Raw genomic sequence first — 13398 nt, 5'->3', positions numbered from 1 at the left:
ATTTTATACAGTGAAACTATATAAAATAATACAGTATTTTATTAAAAAGTTCAGTATTACTGTCAATTACTGGCAGCTGTGGTTGCCAGAATTTTACTGTGGAAAATATAGTAATAATACAGAAACACTGAAATAAAAAACTACTATAATGTAAGCCTGTTGTCAAAATACATTTTTTAATAAGCTTGATTATCATCTCCTATTAAAAAAGCAAAGAAGAGCTGTATAATATGATACACGATTTTTTTTCATTCAAAAGTTCTTATTTGCATTCAATTGCTGGCAGCTGTTGTAGCCAGAATGTCCCTGAAACATGTAATACCAACGTGCAGTATCACTGACAATTTATGGTTTTTTCAGTATATTAGCAGTGTAAAAATAAAAGCAATTAACAATTTGTCTATTAACAGAAATTTAACATACATACAATAATTTACTCTTTTTGATTTAATGGTCATTTACCATTGCCATTTCACAGTTATTTACTGTAATTTTTACATACATTTTTTACAGTGAGGGAGTACTGTAGTCTTTCCTACCTAAATTAATTTACATTACCCTAGAGATACATAATATAACAGAAAACTCGTAAGCATAAGGAGACTGAATTATACCAACAGAGTGCCAAAAAAGTTGATTCTTCAGACTGAAGGAGTCGCTTGGATGAGTGACATAACATTTCTCCCACTGAAAACACTACGTAAAGAATCAATGTTTTGGTGATTTCCTTACCTGGATGGTTTAGCATGCATCAAGACATGTACCAGCAGAGGCTAGGAAACATAAATCACTCCTTGAGATCAAAACAAAACAATGACCATATAACGTTCAAAAAGTCCAAAAAACACAAAACACTGGGTCATAGACCAAGAACCATGGCATTTCCTGGGTCATTGCAAAACCTTGATTGTTTTCTTTTTCAGCCATTCTGTTGTAAATTTGCTGCTGTGCTTGGGATCATTGCCTTGTTGCATAATCCAGTTTACCTGTTAGACCAGGGGTGCCCAATCCTAGTCCTCGAGAGCTACTTTCCTGCAGCTTTTAGATTCATCCTTGTTCCAACACACCTGAATCAAATGAATGTCTTGTTATCAGGCCTTTGCCAAACTTGATGACATGCTGAAGAGGTCATCAAACCATTTGATTCAGCTGTGTTGGAGTAGGGATGCATCTAAAAGCTGCAGGACAGTAGCTCTCGAGGACTAGGATTGGGCACCCCTGACTTAGGTATAGGACTTCATAGTCAACTCAGTGACTGTGAGGTGCCCAGGTCCTGTGGCTCCAAAACAAGGCCAAATCATAACCCATCAACAACCGTGCTTCACAGTTAGTATGACTTCAAATTGACCTACTGTATAATCCTTCCCCAACCGATGGCCAGCAACAATTGCTTCTTTAATCTCTTTCATCCTTTGTATTGTGTTAACACATACCCGAATGCTCAGACAAAACATCTGCCTTTATAGAGATGCTCACACTTGTTGATGATCATTGGATCGAGTGCATTGATTAGCAGTACCTGGCCAATACTTACCCTTTTCATTCCTATAAAAAGAAATAGTGTACCTAGTTATTTCATAATCTTATCAATGGTTATGATTTGTAATTCATCTGAAATTGTATTTATCTAACATTATGACCTGAGGAACAGATTATCTTTGTCCAGAAACTTTTGGCTTTTTGTCACAATTTCCTGCTGAGGGACAAATATTGAAAAAGCAAGAAAATCTTCAGTATTGCAATGTTTTGTTGTTGTTTTATTAAGTCAAATCAAACAAATTTGATAAAATTGAAAATAAAAAATGCATATCCTCTTAGGTTTAAAAATGCCAATGAAATTCCGAGTCAATACATAAAAAATATACAACCCAAAACATGACAACTGATGCTCACAGACTAGCATAGCACACAGACTGCTGTTCAAACTGCCAAAGCTTCTAGCTTTAGGCTGAACGGCAGCTGAATGCCCTCCACCTCCCCGTGCCTCCCATTTCCACAATGGTAACGTGTGAGAGAAAGAATGAAAAACACGGGGAGACAGATGAAGGACAAAGATGAGCGAAAGGGTATCACAGAGAAAGTGATATAAAGACAGGGTATGAGGAAGTGCTTGTATGTGTGTGTTATGTAAACCCCAGGTGGTACTTGTTGTCCTGGATAGAAGCATCACCAGGGGGATGGCTGCTCCTACTAAGCAGGTCTCACCACACCTCTTTCTTTCTCTTTTTTTCCCGGATACACACCAGTAGGAGTAAGAAACAGAAAAAACATTAACAATAAGGGAGAAATGAAGGGATGAAGGGAAGAAGACTGAGCTTACTGACAGAAAGGGGCACTGGATTTAGCTGGTGTGAAAATGTTAACGTAAAAATGTACAAGATGAGGAGCTTGATCATTTGAGAGAAGAAGAAGCAAAGGGAGAGGTGAAGTGTATGGTAATGTATGTAAGATTTGTGGTTTATGAAAGCCCAAACACGCCACCCTTAGCTTCTTGTTTTTGGGAGCACATTTTGTATTTTATGTGTCAGTATAATGGTGGCGTTTCTGTAACAGTTCATTAAGAGCACATTCATGATACATCTGCATATATCACACAGACATTTCCACATCCGCCCACACACGCACACAAACACACCTCCCTGAGGGGCTGTTGTCAATAACAGCCTGTGCTCTGCACCTGATGCATCTGTAGGGATAGTCGTCTTCATGCTGAAACAGCAGGAAAGAGCATCAGCAGAGATATATTTTATGGTTCCTGTCTGACTGCTGACTTAGATAGAGCTCCACTGTTCCAAATCTTGACCTCTACTACTGCTCTGGAAATCCCAACTGTGACCCCAAATCAGCACTTAAGACTGATTTCACCCCACTGAGAAGCTGCAGGAATCACAAGCAGACAGAGGTACCGTGATCTGGGGCAACACTGTCCCCTAATGGCTCAGACCTGGAGGTGTATCTGGTAGAGATGACGTAAGGCAAGGCTGTGCTCGTTGATCTAGTCATGGGTTAAAGATGTATTTGAGGTTTAACTGTAAGCCTGTAACGTTTAATTGATACCACTTGACATTTTGTGGCCTGCTCCATAAAACAACACTAAGTAATTCATTATATGGTGAGTTGCCATTTTATTACGTGCACCTAAGTGAAAAGAATGCAGTCAGATCATACAGTCCGGCAGTAAACCTTTCATTTTGTGAAGGTCATTTTGTTCAGTTTCTCTTGAAATTGTTTTACTCGGGTGCTGATTGTCCTTTATGGTTATTTCAAATGAAAGTATAGTGAGGCCCATTTATCCTCTCACTGATACAAATGGGGCTGACAAAATAATAAAGTTTATCAAAAGTTTATTAAATTTAAAGGACTCTAAGAAAATGCATTAGCTCAACTGAGTAAATCTGGCACAACAGAAGAAATATCAGTAGCACGGCTACTACACAAGTATGTAAGGATATTACAATAGTGCTTCATTGCAAGATGGCTCGAGGCAGTTCCAGCTCACCAATAGGTACTGAGCAGCGAATCCGTGGGAGGATTTATCAATCTCTGCGTGTAATCCAGACATAAAACAAGTAAGATTGTACTAAGGTGGCAACGATTTTATGGTGCAGCTGTAATAAAAACAAAACAACAGAGCTACTAACAATGTGGGGTGTTATCAATTATAGTACAGACTTGGTATTGTTTAGAAACAGGGATGGCACCAGAGTCTGCGTCTGCACCAGAATGATATATTTTAGGCTGAAATGGTTTTATTTATTTTATTATTTTCAAATGGGACTTTGTAAGCTTTGTTGCCAGCGTTCATCTGTTTTCTTTTGTTTCTTTGATGTGCTTGGGTACACAGAAGCAAGGTTCAAGCTGTTTTTATGGTCGTCTGTGTAGAATGTGAAATCACAGTGTCCACAGTAGGATGCACACTGGCAGGTAACCCCAGCAAAATGCAAAGCAATGTTTTATTTTGTTTTATATGCAGCAATTATTGGCAGAAAACGCTTGCACATCACTGTGTTTAATCTATTTGTTCCTGCCTTAAAATGAATGTGCAATTCTTCTATGTAACAGGCACTATTCCGCTCTTAGTCTAATAGTGATTAATTAAGTGTTGGTTAAGGAGAAGGATTGGAAAAACATTAAAAATGCACAAAATACAATCCAAAAAGAAAGACGTGGCTGATTAAGAATAGCAGTGATATAAGAAAATGTATTTACATTCAGCAAATTAACTTATTGAAATGGGAATTGGACTCTGTGTAATATATGATTACATTTTAATATTCACATCGCTCCCTTTAGAAAGCAAATCAGTTTCTCTATTCTCCTATTTCATTCGAGGCAGCTGCCAGGTGGGAGACCACATCGGAAAGCCTTAACAAATTTGCCCTTTGAGGACCCATCTGTGTGGCGGATAAATAAATTTTCATATCCCTTCTTTCTGGTTGGCATTTCAGGTTCAGGGAGCCACTGCAATCAGACTAGATTAATAATATGATTGAATGCCAGAGGAGGAATCCAGGAATACATGGATAAAAGAATAACAACAATATGGAAATCACATTCCATTAGCGGCCCAGAGGTGCGAAAAATATCAACATTTCACAACCACAGAACAGAAAACACAACATCCCCAGACAGAGCTCGACTATAAGGAAAAGGATACAACAAAACCACAAAAGCAACAACATTGCACTTTTCCTCTTTGAGACTGGACAGAACCTGAAGTTGATGTTGAGAATTAAGAGAACATTATGTCCTCTGGTTTCTTGGGGTTTTTTGTGTGCTTTTTTTCTGAATGAAACCAATATTACACGTCAAAAGGTCCAAAAACCTGCTCAGAGACTCCGTGGACTGTATGTAGTCCATTATGGACTCTGAGTGGGCTACATAAAGTTACTATGTAACTGTGAAAACTGATGAACAGAAGGATGAAGTGTCATTTTGAGTGTTGCTGCCAGAGAGCGTAGGAATGGCATTATTTTTTTCGACAATTTAATTCAGTTCAGTTCGGTTTCATTTTTATAGCGCCAAATCACAATAACAGTCACCTCAGGGTACTTTATATTGCAAGGTAAAGACCGTACAATACTACAGAGAAAACTCTAAAAATCAGACAACCCCCTATGAGCAAGCACTTTGCAACAGTGGGATGGAAAAACTCCTTTTTAACAGGAAGAAACCCAAGCTCAGGGAGGTTAAGAAACAAAGCATTTGAATCCGTTCTTTTAAATAATTTGACCAGTTTTCAATAACCTTAGATACTTCCAGGTGATTTTACTCAGTTTGAAACCTGGCTGAGCAAAAAGAACTTTTAAAATGCAACCCAAGTCCCTGAATGAAAAGTCAATGTTTCTATTGTATATCACTCTCAGTGGTGTCCTTATGAAGATTTAAAATAAAATCTGAAATGATATGAAATACTAGAATCATAAAGGAATATTTCAACAAACGACATTTATTAATACTGTGATGTAATTCTTGGTATATGTTCATACTGCGGAAGCAAGTTTCAAAGAATTACGACTTCTGAAAACTCTTTTTCTTTTAAAGTTCACTCAAGGACGCTGCATAAAGCAGTTTAGAAGCAGGAGATTATTTTAAACTGTCAAACAGGATAGTCCAAACACAAATGATCACAAAAGAGAAGTTTAGTCTAGACTTGTTCTATAAAGTGAAATGTGTTTTTTGAAATGCCTGCTTGAGCTCGTGTCTTTGGTTTTGCTTTACATTGTGTTACACATGAGGACCAAGATATTCATATACTTCAACAACTGACTGTAAGCAGAACTACTCAGTGGAATTATTCAGTCAGTAGTCAGTATGTCAGTTAATGAGGCAGTTGGCTGTGTTTATCAAATGGACTCACACACTTGTTTCATCCTGTACACGAAAATATATTTTTCAAACTCTTCAAAGCAATTATGTTTACTTAAGTAACCAAATGACTGCTTGGGTCAGGCTTAATTGGCTTACAGCTTTCTGTTCTTCCCTGGCTTTACTTGGATTTAGTTTTAAATGGGACATTAAAATGAGATTTGCAGATAGGTTCCTTCATGATGAGTTGTGTGCTCATTGCACAGTTTGTGCCTCAAGGTCTGGGAAGCATTATGTTTCCTCACTTCATCTTTCCTTCATATCTCAGGGGGACTGATCACATTAATGGGTCTGGTGACCTTTGGCATTCTAGACACAATTAACCGGGTGAGTCACACATATCACATACGAGATTTCACAGTTACTTAATTTATAACAACCTTCAAGCTAAAAAATAATGAACTGTTATCAGTGAGCTACATCTAATATCCAAAACACGAGGGACATTGCTTTTGGAAAGACATCGTGCCTCCTGTTGTATCCTATTTTTATAAATGACCACCCCACTGAAGCCAGTATTTAATATCTATGTGGCTCAGTGTCAGTGATTTGAATTTGGCTTTAAATTTAGAGGTGCGATCAAGCAGTTGAAGTAATACAGAATAATAAATTGGTTCTGAATGTATTTAAAACAAGAAGCTTGAAACACATGACTTCAAAGCACTATAGTACAAAGAATTCAGCTTTAAATATATTCATATATTAAATATATGTGTATAAATGTATTGAGTAAGCCCGTGAGACCAAACGTCTTGTTATCCTAGTAAATTACGTTAGACAAAACATGTCAATAAAACAATTGCTATATATTTTAAACGCACGTACACAAAAAATAATTAATTAGACTGCTCTCCTACATAGACTCTATATAAAAAATGGATATGGTAAAAAATTAAAGCCAATGTAGTGCCTTAAATTTACATTCATTGTAATTCATAGTGTTACAGCCACGTTGACCAACTCGCTACCTTGGAGAGCAAAAATTACTCCATCATGACGGCCAGTAGTGGACAGTCAGTAGTACTGCAGGACAAAAGTGTTTTGGGGGGCTTTTTTTGCCTGTATCAAGCCGAGAATACTTGTACCATCTATCCATGGAGGAAATATTAAGATATCAAGAGAAACTAGGAATTTTGGCGCTTGTGATCCATATTTTGCCCCGGCAGCTTTATTTAACTCAGTGAAAGTGGGATGTCTCTCTCAGAGCTCCAGTTCAGCGACATCTACGTGTATCTTGAAAAGAATCTCTCACCTTACACTGCTGCGACGAAGAAAGCTTTCAAGGTACAGACAGCTACATGTTTTTTTCAATCTGGATGGGTAAATAATGGCTCCATGTGGGAGGTAAAAAACAAGATCTAATGTTTTGTTGACTTTGACACTTACACTGTAGGGCCAGAAAATTCCAGTAGTATTAATTTGTCACATTAATGTCGTCATGTCTCAGTAGCTCTGATGTCATGTGAAAACTATGAATGGCCAGCAAGGGGCAACTCCTGATGGGTTGCTGATGGGGGTTTTGCTCTGAAATGCAAATAAAAATTTCAAAAAGGAGGACAAAGCAAGTTGCTGGTCAGTAAGCTTTCAGTATTCTTAAGGTTCTTAGTCAGAGCCACCTAACTCTACGCCACTAAATATGCAAACAAACAAACAAACAATTAGGTTCCCATAGTGAATGACAATCCTTGACCCTGATCCTGAGGTTTCCCCTCCCTCAGAGGCCTGGGTGTTACATTTGATTAGGTGTTCAGGTTTGATAAATCATGATGGTTGTCTTGTATGATACTGTTTTTATCATCTGCAGAGCATTGCCAGCTTTATTACATTGTGTTTCATCTGATATGGAAATGATCATGCTTTTATTCCATCATACCTCTGTTATTGAAATTAATTATTTCTTCGTCCAAGCAAATCTTCTCTTGATTACCTACAAATGGTCGAGTGTTCCTGCGAGACTTTGGTGACTACTTTCACAACTCCTTATGTTCAGATAAGTGAGCTTTTACATCCTGGTAGTACCACTCACTCCCACTGGATCAGTGGACACTGCTGATAACCAGCAAGCCTGTTTTTTTCATTCTATTGATCTATATATAACACCGTTTCATCTTTTTTAAGTTATACTGTGACTTTTCTTTTTTTAAAATGCAGTAAAATTGCATTTTACATACTTACATCAACCACCAGTCATATCTGGTTTCAAAACACGAAGACAGTAAAAGCAAAAAAACAACAAAAACACTCAGTTTGAAGCTTCACAATTTTACTGCACTCACCAGAGGGTGACTTCATGTTCAAACCCATCTTTTATATGGAGTCTGTGCTTTCATCTTCATTATTGCCCAGCAATAAGGTTTAAAACTACATCAAGAAATTGCAAAAGGTACAAAACATAGCAGACCGTGTTAAGCTTTGTTGTGAGTAGAACAACCACTGGAACAAGTCTAGACTGGTTACATGTAAGAATATATTACTATAGTCAATGAATGTATTGATTACAAACATTATATTAATCTTGTATAAAATCATCTTTCAGTTTAGACAGACATGATTATGCACTAACAGACCGGCCACATGAGGAAACGCTACATTGTCAAAAACAAATTCAGTCTGTTATGTGCCAACCTGTGCAGGGCTGGTACTTAGTGCCAACACCAGTAAACAGTAAAATTCCCTTAGATATATATATATATATATATATACATATAAAATTAAAAAGTAAAACTCGAAAAGAGAAGGAATATATTTAGTTTTTTTAAATGAATGTGTTTTAGTTTGTTTTGATGTGTTGTGTTGTTCTCCATTATTAAAGTTTCCCCAATATTAAGTACAAATTCCTTATGCGATCACACAACCTTTTTTTTAACTGTAAGGAGCTCATCTTGTGTCTGTGTGTGTTTTAGTTATTGATTTTTTTAAATGTGTCTGTGTGATGCAAGGTGTCATGATGTATTGTCACAATATAACATTTTATTCTGCACCCCAGGAAGAATAGCGGCTTCAGTGGTGTCGGTTACAGGCATTGTAATAAGCTAAACTTACTTGAGTCTTTCTAATTTTTCATTATGTAAAATGGCACGCAGTTACCTCAGTCACATAAGTTAACCCAGGCTGTTTCTAAAACCAAAATTATAGATAAGTTAAGAGTTATAAGTGCTGGAATTTAATGCTGCAGTAAAAAGTTGGTTAAGCTGATCTTTCAAATATAATTAATCAGACCAATACCTTCATAAAAAAACTGCTCTGCAATATTCTATATGCATTAATCCAGATTTAATAGCTTTTAATGATCTTTGAACTAACTACATTTAAAAATATCTGCAATTGAACAAAGGCAAGAAACTCATCTCTGTTGGTTCACGTCTTACAGCTGTACCTTTAACACAGTTTATGCCATTACTTTAAGTTTTCCCTTTTCTATCACTTTTAAGTATTTGTATCACAGGCTTGTTTTTTATTATTCAAGAAGCCCTCAGAGGCAAGTTCAAACCTCAGAGTAATGATTCATCCTATTGTTCATACCAGTAATCTCTGCTGGTCTTCACACATTTATGATAAATTGAAAAAAAGAAAAAAAAAGATCTCATTCGCTGTTTCTTTAGGAGCATTCGAGTGTAGTAGACACATGATATGTCTGAGTCTTCATCCTCCGCTTCATTTCTCTTATCATCTGACATACAGCCAGAGGGTAACAGCAATACACTGTAGTCCAGTCCTCACACACACTTCCCTGTGGATAAGCATGCAGGACAGATGAGTGCATGTCTACATGCAAACACATACAGAAGCACACACACAACAACAATTGCAGTGGGAGCAGGATGGGTACATGATAAGATGAAAAATGCGAACACAGAACTTCATTTACACAAATAACATGAATATTTAACCGAAACCCATTTAGAAAGAACCAGTACAAGGGTCTGTTTTCCATTTACTAGAGTTGGAGTTTTAAAAATGGCTGAAATGTCACAGCACTAAAAACTGAGTGCGGTGGTGCAATTTCTATTTCATTGTAAACATTATGGTGCTATGAACAGGGTCCATTTTGACAAATTTGCCTTCCTGTGTGTTCGAGGACACTCTCACAACAGTACAGCATACTGTATACCTGCACACACATAGACACACACTCACCCGTATCTTGTAGCGCTCTCTGATCCCAACTCGTATGGCAAAAGTGGATCCTGGTAGTAGAGGCATGCACAGACACTCCCCGTATTGGTGAGCTAAACTCAGGTCTAAACAGCACGGCACGAGAGCCCCGAGAATACCTGCGAGCACAACGCAGCACATCATGTGGGTACGTGAGTGTTTGTTTACGCCAGACAAAATCCTTCTTACATGTCTCTGTCAGATCCAAAAGTACATTTAGAAAGAGACAATGATGATGTATTGGCTCTTCATTTTGTAGAAACAAGTTAAGTGAAAAGCAAAATGCACGGTGTTCCCAGTCATTTTCAGTTTAGAAAAATCTGCGTAATCTTAATTAAAAGAAAAGCTACTTAAAGCAGTTGTGCTGAAAATAAATAATCTTAAGATAAAAAATGCTTAAATCCTAAATTGTTTCGCAAGAGATGAGTTATTAAAAGTTTGTTAAAACTGAAATGATGCCACTGAACTATAAAATAAATGGGTAATATTCATTAATATTAATATTATAATTATAGTATTAATTATATCTCAATATATTGACAGTATGCAAAGAACCACTGGGAGAAGAAAAAGGTAGTACATGGATATCTGAAACTGCTGCTATTTGAAATTATTTGCACTTGAGTTTCAAACCTTTTTTATCATATATGAATTGTATGCTATGGTACATCTGATGGTTTAGCTGAATGGAGTTCTGGATAGCTGGTGAATGGTCACCCAGTTCCAACGAGACTGCACCGTCAGCAGCAGAGGCTGAGTGATGAGCTGAGCTGGAATAATGCAACGTGAAATGGTAAAGCCCCTTAGGATCTCTGAGGGTGTCAAAGTGACCTCTGTGAAATATTTTATGTATTACAGACCATTTTCAGCCATGGTATTAAAAATATATATATTTTCATGCAGGGCAATGCACCACCCTATGCTGCATAAAACTCCTGTTGCTATGGGAATAAAAACAGAAAATAAAGGCTTGGTCACCATAATTCCCAACCTTCTGTCCAACTGAAAGCATGTTATTAAGGGAGGTCTATGTAGAAGGGCAACAGTATAGCTCTAGAAAGCCTCCTTAAATGAATTAATGCAGAGAGTGTAAGTGTATTGCAGTGGGGCAGAGGGCCGGGAATTGTGTCGATCAGGCCTTTATTTTCAGCTTTTATTACCATAGCGACCAAGGATGGTCTTACAGTTCAAGAAGTTAAAGTTCAAAAGGTGGAGGAGCTGCTGTTAAAGAAGAGCTCTTATATGAGGTGTGACCATCAAGTTCTGTGACCTTATAGCGTCTCCCTTTTAATGGTCTCCTTGGACAGCATGGCCACTATTTTTAGATCGTGCCATATTTTTATGAGCCGAGTTGCTGTTTTTGTGTATCAGTTTTTGTACCAAAAACTAGACAAAAGTCTAATATGTGTTGAACTTGTTATGGCCTTCCTTCTGCATTATTATTTAGAACAATCAATATTTATGTTTTTTTTTTATATTATTATGTTTATAAAATAATCGAAATTATTTAGGGTTAAAAGGAAATGTCACATTTGCTTACTGTTTTGTGGATGACAGCAATGGGCTTACATAGGAATACAGTATCTGGCTGTGTGTCTACATTACATGTCGTCTTGTCTCTGCAGACATCAAGCAGGCCAGTGCTCCAGTCCCCTCCAGTCTGCGTGATGGTGGTGATGGTGGTTTTGGTGATGCCAAGGCCGGGCTGCGTCACTACTGGTTCCAACGCAGCAGGGGCTTTGTTTGACCCCCAATTATCTTCATTTCCTGTGGTGACCCGCCCCACTTCCTTCGCTTGAAATGCTATTGCTGAGTCTGTGGTGAGCACCCCCACTTCTTCCCCTTCTTCCTCTTCTGATGCTGATGCTGAAGGTACGCTGGAAACCCCCAGTTTTTCCCCTTCTTGCTCTTGTAATACAGATGTTGAAGGTGCGGTGAACACCCCCACTTTTTCCCCTTCTTCCTCTGATGCTGATGTTAAAGGTATGGTTACTAACGGTTCTGCACTGAAATTAAATTTTGAATAAATATATCGTTAGATGGGTTCACCATCATCTAAACGTCAACTGTTACTCAAGTGCAAGAGAAACAATTTCAAATCAGCAACCTGGCCTCATGTTATTCGTAATTCTGCATTAAAAGCAAACATCACATAGATGTTGGCATTTTAAACCAAGAAGTGCAAATGCAGGAGCTGCAGTAACAACAGATTCAAAAGCTTCTGTTTCTTTTTTATTATGATTTATCATAGAGGCAGAAGAGAATAAACACAGCAGCATTATTAAGTTGGGTAAGATAAAAGAGCTGTTGGCTGTAATTCTATTGTGTTCAGCGCTGACAACAATGTGTAGTGGTGGGGACAAAAAAAAAAACACTTACTCGTGTGTGACTGTTGCATCCTCCATGACTAGCAGCTACTGGCATCCAGACAGGGGTAAGACGACGAGGCGAGAGAGGACAGCGAGCAGGGAGTCAGCAGGAATGAGGAGGTGGAGGAGGGGGCGGAGTGACACTTTCCCAGTGAGAGGGTGTGCATCAGAGCAGATAAACCAGCAGTCAGATGGCTCGGCCAGAAGCTGTGTGACAGAGATAAGTCTTGTAGTTTTCTTCTGTCTGAGACTTTGCCGTGCACCCTGCTAATACAGCAAATGCAGAATCGGCAGATACACATCAGGGTGCATGAACATGAATGTCTGGAATAAAATAATGTGGATGCAAGCACGCACTTAATACGAACACGCCAGCAGGCCAGAAGACCTTAAATCTTGCAGAAAGAACTGAAACCTACCAAAAACAAACTGAGAAAATGAGGGAAATGCAGTAAGCACGAATTATTTTATTGTTTGATAAATGGTGGAAGTTAAGAATAAGCTCGAACAAGAGAGCAAACCTATTCGTTTGTTTGACCTGTGACTGATGAATTTAAAACCACTTACTGTAAATGTTACGCTTACCCTTAAGGTAGAAATACAAGTCTATAGAGTGGAGCGCTGGGAAGTGAGAGATACAATGAATTACTTGTGGTTTATGTTTAGAGGCAATGTGTTCATTTCCTGTATTCTCTTATTGACCTTTATATTTAGACTGACATATTTCACGTCTGACAGCGGGTAACAAAAAGAGAAAGAGGGAAGCAAGCAGCACTTTGTACGTGGTGGAAAGACATGTAGTGAAACTAACGATGGTTTGGAGGCCAAGACGGTTCACACACAAGTACACCCAAAGAGAAAAGTGAAGGGGAACATAGTAAATTACCTAAAACATTGTACTGTTTAATTTGAAGTCCCCAGGATTAAAGCAATGCATCATTTTCTCATGATTATTTTCACTGTTATTCCTGATTAAGTCATTCTGTAAAAGCCTTTCTAAGTGATA

The 13398-nt window shown here is 37.9% G+C and overlaps 1 protein-coding gene across 2 annotated transcripts; it reads right to left on the bottom strand.

Annotated features, from left to right (window-relative positions):
* Positions 1–8664: 8664 nt before the first annotated feature.
* Positions 8665–12796, bottom strand: plac8l1 (PLAC8 like 1). 2 transcript variants are annotated; one of them, XM_025910996.1, is made up of 4 exons: positions 12403–12796; positions 11593–12029; positions 10006–10142; positions 8665–9598 (listed from the first exon to the last, which is right to left on the bottom strand). In XM_025910996.1, exons 1-4 carry the CDS (start codon positions 12426–12428, stop codon positions 9467–9469), a joined length of 732 nt encoding a protein of 243 aa, XP_025766781.1. In that variant the 5' UTR covers positions 12429–12796; the 3' UTR covers positions 8665–9466. The 2 variants fall into 2 exon arrangements, with proteins under 2 accessions (XP_025766781.1, XP_003447044.1); XM_003446996.5 differs by having other exon boundaries at positions 11629–12029; positions 12403–12767.
* Positions 12797–13398: the final 602 nt, after the last annotated feature.

The sequence above is a fragment of the Oreochromis niloticus genome, linkage group LG10 (assembly GCF_001858045.2).
Source record: "Oreochromis niloticus isolate F11D_XX linkage group LG10, O_niloticus_UMD_NMBU, whole genome shotgun sequence".
Taxonomy (NCBI): domain Eukaryota; kingdom Metazoa; phylum Chordata; class Actinopteri; order Cichliformes; family Cichlidae; genus Oreochromis; species Oreochromis niloticus.
The sequence above is the reverse complement of the archived record's forward strand: the minus strand, read 5'-3'. Positions and strand labels throughout refer to the sequence as shown.